The 7530-nt window shown below is 17.3% G+C and overlaps 3 protein-coding genes across 3 annotated transcripts; 2 read left to right on the forward strand and 1 right to left on the reverse strand.

The window, feature by feature from the left end:
* Window positions 1–1288: 1288 nt before the first annotated feature.
* On the forward strand, window positions 1289–2740 carry PRSY57_0521700 (inner membrane complex protein, putative; the record flags this gene model as incomplete). The annotated part of the gene is made up of 1 exon (XM_012906285.2): window positions 1289–2740. One exon carries the CDS (start codon window positions 1289–1291, stop codon window positions 2738–2740), a length of 1452 nt encoding a protein of 483 aa, XP_012761739.2.
* A 1040-nt stretch (window positions 2741–3780) lies between these two features.
* Window positions 3781–4867, forward strand: PRSY57_0521800 (iron-sulfur assembly protein, putative; the record flags this gene model as incomplete). Its single annotated transcript, XM_012906286.2, has 5 exons — window positions 3781–3967; window positions 4101–4150; window positions 4248–4349; window positions 4445–4581; window positions 4810–4867. The coding sequence occupies 5 exons, from the start codon at window positions 3781–3783 to the stop codon at window positions 4865–4867; spliced, it is 534 nt and encodes a 177-aa protein (XP_012761740.1).
* A 290-nt stretch (window positions 4868–5157) lies between these two features.
* On the reverse strand, window positions 5158–5878 carry PRSY57_0521900 (G10 protein, putative; the record flags this gene model as incomplete). The annotated part of the gene is made up of 3 exons (XM_012906287.2): window positions 5158–5211; window positions 5355–5527; window positions 5662–5878. The coding sequence occupies 3 exons, from the start codon at window positions 5876–5878 to the stop codon at window positions 5158–5160; spliced, it is 444 nt and encodes a 147-aa protein (XP_012761741.1).
* Window positions 5879–7530: the final 1652 nt, after the last annotated feature.

Here is a 7530-nt window from a genome sequence, read left to right on the forward strand (position 1 = left end):
AAAATAAAAATATATAATAAAGAAGAAATGTTATATATATATATATATATATATATATATATAAAATATATACAATTTTTATATTCATTATTCTTCCAATTTATTCCATTATGTTTTTTTTTTTTTTTTTTTTTTTTTTTTGTTAATTTTAGACAATTTTTGATATATCCCTTTCTTAATATATTAATGAAAAAATGTAAAATATAAATTTATAAAAAAGAAAGAAAATAGTAGAATTGTTTAAAATTTGATAATTATAATTTTTTAATTAAATAAAATTCCAAATTAGTTAATGGTATTATATACATTTGTATATATATATATATAATTTATATTTAAGTGAATATATTTTTATTTTATTTTTTTTTTTAATAATATAATTTTATTGTATTTTTCTCATATATTATTATTTAATCATAAAAATAGAAATAAAAGAAAGGAATATTATGATGTGTATATATAAAGAAAAATTTATATATTACACATTTTGAATCTATGATAAAAATATATTATATATATATATATATATATATATATATATATATACATTTATGATAATATATTTATGCACATTTTTCTAAATTGACATAATAAATATAAACTATAATTTTTTAATAGACAATTGTTAATTAACACATAAAATTCATATTTTACTTTTTGAAAATATATCGTTAGAAAAAATATTTATGTATACTTATAATTATTTAATACATATTGAATACAAGACAATATAAAAAATAATTTTTTTTGAAGGAAATAAAAATATTTATTTTATGTATATATATTTATACATGTAGATACTGTTCAATTATATATTTCATACAATATAGAAATAATATATAAATAGATAAAATAAAAATAAAAAATGAAGTAACTTTATATAAGAATTTAATAAGAAATTGAGAAAAAGATATTTTTATTTATGAAAATTAAAAAAATATATATATTATTTTATAATTGTTATATATGTGATTTTATTATTATTTGTTAACTTAAACGTATATATATACATTTATATATGTTAACATTCTCTAATTTGATTGTATGTTTGTGTAACATCCATCTTTATATCATATATATATATATATATATATATATATATATATATATATATATACATATCATATACATATACATAGATACATTAATTTATTTATATAGGCATTTGTTATTTTAGGTTGTTATAATTATTAAACCTTATTATAATATAAAAGGCTTTATTTTTTCCTTCCTTAGTTACTTCTTCTTTTTTTTTTTCTTTTTTTTTTTTAATATAAATTATAACAAAATGGAGAATTTTCATCTTCATAATATGATAAAAATGAACAGCACTGTGAGCTTACTCTTTGGGATTTTTTTAACAGTAATAGGATCAATATTTATGGCTATAGCAAATACATTTATGAAATTAGGTTTGAGTGATTCGAAAAAGAAAAAGTACATGTTTACTAATTATTCTTGTGATATGAAATGGTATATAGGATTTATTGTTTATTGTTTTGGATCCTTTTTACATATAATTGCCCTAGGTTTTGCCCCTGCCAGTACATTAGCGCCCATGAATTCATTCGGTTTAATAGCCAATGCTATTGTTGCTAATATATATTTAAATGAGAAGTTAGGAAAAATAGAATTAATATCTACATTTGGAATATTTTTTGGTATTAGCATTTGTGCATGTGCTTCCTTTTTGTGTGAAACAGAAAAAGTTCATTTTAATCCTATTCATATAATAGAGAGTTGGAAAAATCCTTGGTATATTTTTTATATATTTGTTTCAATATTTCTATCTTTTTTTACATTAATATATTTAAATCATGAAGAAAATAAAATAATATCAGAAAATGAAGAAATATATGCTGCAAAAAGATATGTTGAATTAAATGTAATGGATGAAAAAAAACAAGAAACAGAAGATGAAAATATTAGCTCCTTAATAAATAGTAAAAATATAACTGACAGTGCTAATGTATATCCTAAAACTATTGGTTTAGCATACGGATTTTTAGCCGGATTAATTGGATCCCAATGTGTTTTAGAAATAAAAGAAATTGTTGCCTTTTTACATATAGGTCTAAATAACAAACATATATATAGAACACCTTTACCACACTTATGTTTTGTATTTCTTGTCATTTCTATCTATTTACAAATACATTTCTTAAACGTAGGATTAACCAGAGGTGAAGCAACACTAGTTGTTCCAACATATTATGTTTTTTGGACATTTTTTGGAACATTAGGTGGTTTAGTCAAATTTAACGAAATTGAAAATTTCAATTTTAATTCTATTATATTGTTTTTAGCAGGATTTCTACTCACCGTTTTATTTATATCTATTTTAGCTGTTCAAGAAATAACATTTTTACGTAAATATGTAGATAAAGAAGTACCCGATTTACCATTAGAAAATTTAGATATACATACACAAGTTTTACAAAATAAAAAATTATCAAAACAAGTTATATTAAATATGGGTTTATTCCCTGTATCATTACTTGGAACAACTGTTGGAAGAAAAAAATTTCGTCCATTATATGAAAGATTCAGAAGAACCAGAAGTATTCTCTCGGATACACATATTGGTGATCAACATTGTGAATATTCTATTGATAATAATATATACAATGCATATACCCTACCTTATGATATTTACAATACAAATACAGACACATTTAGCACTAAAAAGAAGAAATATAGACACACTGAACCAAGAATTGAAAATACATATATTTTTTAATTCAGAATACATAAAATGGGAACATATAATTCTTCCACTTACAAAATCAAAAAAAAAAAAAAATAAATAAATGTTATGATCTAAAAAAATTTATATTTTCATCAGGAAAATAGTTTCTTACAATAAATAAACATATATAATGCAAACTAAATTAATTATTAATAAATATATAAATAAAAATATATATATATATATATATATATATATATATATATATATATATGGAGAGAGATAAATTATATATATTCATGTGTGTGTATTATTAGGTTATCATTTTCTCTTTTTTTTCGTGTTTATAAAAGAATTAAAAAAAAAAAATTTTTTTTGTTCTATTATATATACATTTATGTGTATATTTCATTTTTTTTATTTTTTTGGCTATTTTGTTCTTTTAAATATCTTTTAAAATATTTACCTATATTATTCTAATTATTTTAGTTTTTTTTTTTACACGTTTTTCCATATATAGATGTTATTATTTATCAGTATTTGTATAAATATTATATTATAGATATTCTATTTATATTTATTTTGATATATATATATATATATATATATATTTTTATTTCACTTAATTTTTTATTATCCGATATCTCTTCTTTTTTCTTTTTTCTTTTTTCTCTTTTTTTTTTTTTTTTTTTTTTTTTTCAATTTTCCACACTTTTTTAGTGTAATAATATTCATTTTTTTTTAAGTTGTTAAAAATATCCTTTTTTCTCCTTTTAATATTAAAAAGAAAAAAGGGTAATTATATTATATTTACTATATATAAAAATATGCTTTTACGCATATTTGAAGTAAATAAATACAAATGTTAACATGAGCTTTTTTCTTTCTCCTTATTATACATAAGAAAAAAAAAGGAATAAAATAAATGAATATATATATATATATATATATATATTATATTTATTTAATAAAAAAGAAAAGAAAAATTACAAAAGTATCGTTTCTTCATTTTTCATAATTTCATTAAATTTCATATTTGTTAAAATGCTATTTTCTCATTTTAAAGAAAATAATATCTCAAATGAACAAAAATGACAATACACATTTTTTTGTGTTTTCTCTTGATACTTAAAATTGTTAATGCCTTAAAATCAAATAGGTTTAGTTCATATATATATACTCCAAAAACATTTTTATATAACAATAAGAGCATACCAAATAAAAAGCTCCTACGTAAATTTGTTAACAGAATAAAATTGGTGGATGATACAATTAAAAGTAAGAATAGCTTTTGTTTCTCTAAATATAGATAAAATATATGTTAAACAAATTATTTATTTTATTTTATTCTATTCTATTTTTTTTTTTTTTTTTTTTTTTTTTCGTGTGTGTTTGTCCTTTTTTTCTGTAGGCAATGAGCATATAATAAAAATAACAGATAATGCAACCAATAAAATTAAGGTAAGAATGATGAAAGGGAATAAATTAAAAATATATTTGTAATTATATAAATTGTTAACATTATATATATATATATATATAACATATTTTCTTCTAGGAATTACAAAAGGAATGTAACGATGATTATTTGATTTTAAAACTATACGTAGAAAATGGAGGATGTAAAGGTCTCAAATATAAATTAAATCCCATAAAAAAGGTATAAGTATAAATAAGTATAAATTATTTTTTATGTATTTTTATTCTTTTTTTACCTATTTCTTTATTATATATATATATATATATTTGATATAGAACGAAATTGAAGAAGATGATTATATACAACAATTTGATGAACTAAAATTTATCTTATCTATAGATTCAACTAGCGTCATATATATTTATAATAATACGTTAGATTATAGTAATGATTTAATTAGTGGAGGATTTAAGTAAAAAAAGCTTATAAATATATAATAATATATACGAATTTATTTTATTTTATTTATTTATTTTTTTTTTTTTTTTGATTCTAATATTAATGTATAATTATACATAAAGAAATGTATATAATATTTTTATATTTATTCAAACATGAAAATGCTATATATGTGTGATTATATTTATGATGTAATAATTGTACTAATTTTATACACACAATTTATTTTATTATTTTATAGGTTTATTAATCCAAACGCAACTAAAAAATGTGGTTGCGGAAAATCATTCAATGTATGATATATAAGCAAAAATATATAAGATAACACATAAATATATATCTTTTGGAATATTTATTTTTTTTTTGTTTAGCTATTTATTTTTTTATTTTTTTTTTTTTTTTTAAACATAATTTATAAATTCTCTATTATTATCACAAAAAAAATAAAATAAAAAAATTTTTTATATATACCAACTGGCAATATAAATTATAACAAATAAAAATTAAAAATTAAATATATATCATTAAAATATATATATATATTATACAGAATATACTGTAACACATATGAATGTATATATATAGGAAATTAATTATCTCCACTTGCACAACCTCTACATCCACAATTTACACATTGTAATACCTATATAATGTAAGAAAAATAACAAATATAATGTTCTTTTAATATATACATTTTTTATTTAACGAATGGGATTTTCATAATATTATATACATATATATATATATATATGTGTTTTTATTTCATGTATATTTTTCTTAAATTACCTTATTTCCTAAATCACTTTTTGGTACCCTACATATACATGTATTACTAAAATTACTGTCTGATACTTGTATACATTTTAGGCAGCACAAATTTTCATATCCCTGCTTTCTCCATTTAGAAATTAAAGCCCCATCTACGTACTTTTCTTGAACTAAATAATCATATAGCTCTCCTAAAGAATCAAATAAAATTAATATAAACAAATATATTTTATAAATATGTGATTATGTAATTTAGCTATTATTATATATATATATGCACCAAGGTCTTATATATATATTTATATATTTTTTTTTATTTATTTACTTGATATTTCTTTCCTTTTATAATATAATTCATATATGTAACGAGATGTTTTATGGTTTATTTGAAAAATTGGCCACAATATTTCATTTTTCCTTTTTTTAGAAGTATCTTCATTTTCTAAACTCCTCATTTTTTTATTCATTTCTTCTAAAAAGGACTCAACCTTATGCCAACCTTCAGGTGGCTTTCTTGAATTCATAGTTCTTATACGTGGCATTTTGTATATATCACATGAAAAGAAAAAAATATATGTTTATTTACTTTAATAATTTCGTTCTTATTTTTTTTTGTTAAAATTAAAAATATTATCCATTCGAATAAGAAAAAAAAAAAAAAAAATGGAACTTTTAATTTTTTATATATTCTTAAAGAAATAATATGAATTACAAAATATATGATGTAACATTTTTGTTATAGTTCATTATTTATTTTTATTTTATTTTATTTTATTTTTATTTATTTATTTATTTTTTTTTTTTTTCAACTTTAATTTGGAATAAATTTATAATCTATGAAATATTTCAATATTCACTATTAATTAAAATACAATTAAGAAAAAATATTACATATGTTTTGAACTATATATCCTTATTTTTTATTATATAAAATATTTTAAAATAAATGAGTTTAAGGTAAAAGCATAAATATATTTTTTTTATAAATATAAATAATATATAAATATATATATATATATATATATATATATATATATATTTATTTATTATTATAGAACATATTTAAATACATGGTATTTTATTATACGTATGATTTATATGGTGTTAGCTTATTTTCTTTATATTATTATATTATTTTCTTCCGAATACATTATTCTCTGTTACCATTTATATATTCTTATAACTTTTATGTTTAAGCACCAAATTCTTATAATTTTTTTGGATCATGTTGAAAATATGTTAAATCATATAGGATAATTATTTTTATATAATCAACTTTTTATTATATTTGTATATGTTGTGATTTTATAAGAGCAGAAAAATAATAATGAATATAAAAATGAAGTGATCTTTTTTTAAAAATACTTTCTATATTTATATAATTTTCTATATCTATACATATATGGAACGATTATTTTATCAAATTTTAAATGATATTTCCTAAAATATTTTCGTATACTTTAAATAAGAGTATATTTTTTTAAAAACAGTATCAAGTAAAATAATGTATATATTGATTTTTTGTATGTATATAATAATATGTATAAAGTTATATTATATATATATATATATATATATATATATAATATTATGAATAATTTAATTTTAACTATAATTTTTTATAATATTGTTTATTTTATTTTTAACTATAAAATATTGTGATATTCAATAATTTACACTTCATTAATATTATATAATATGCTTCAATTCAAAGAAATTTTGTTCTCAAATGTATAAAAAAAGGATGTAAAATATAGAAGGAAGAATTAAACAAATTTTCTTATAATATATGCAAATTTCATCTTGTATAATTTAAAACAGTATAAATGCATAAATAATGATCACAATAGGTACTTTTTATATAAAATAATATTACATATATGATCATAAACAAAATTGTAATAATGCTACTTTATATGTATTAATATATAAATTGGGTTAAATATGAATTAATTTTATATATTCCCCTTTTTTTTTTTTTTTTTAAACAGGTCACAATTATATGACATAAAATATTTTAAATATTTTACATATATGTAATTATCCTTATAGAAGAATAAATATTTTTTTTTTTTTTCATTTAAATAGTTCAAAAAAAAAAAAAAAAAAAAAAAAAAAAAAAAAAAAATATAAATAAAAAATTTTTTAATAATTTTAAATAAAATTTTTTTTTTTTTTATAATTTTTTTAAAAA

This window comes from Plasmodium reichenowi, chromosome 5, assembly GCF_001601855.1.
Source record: "Plasmodium reichenowi strain SY57 chromosome 5, whole genome shotgun sequence".
Lineage (NCBI taxonomy): Eukaryota > Apicomplexa > Aconoidasida > Haemosporida > Plasmodiidae > Plasmodium > Plasmodium reichenowi.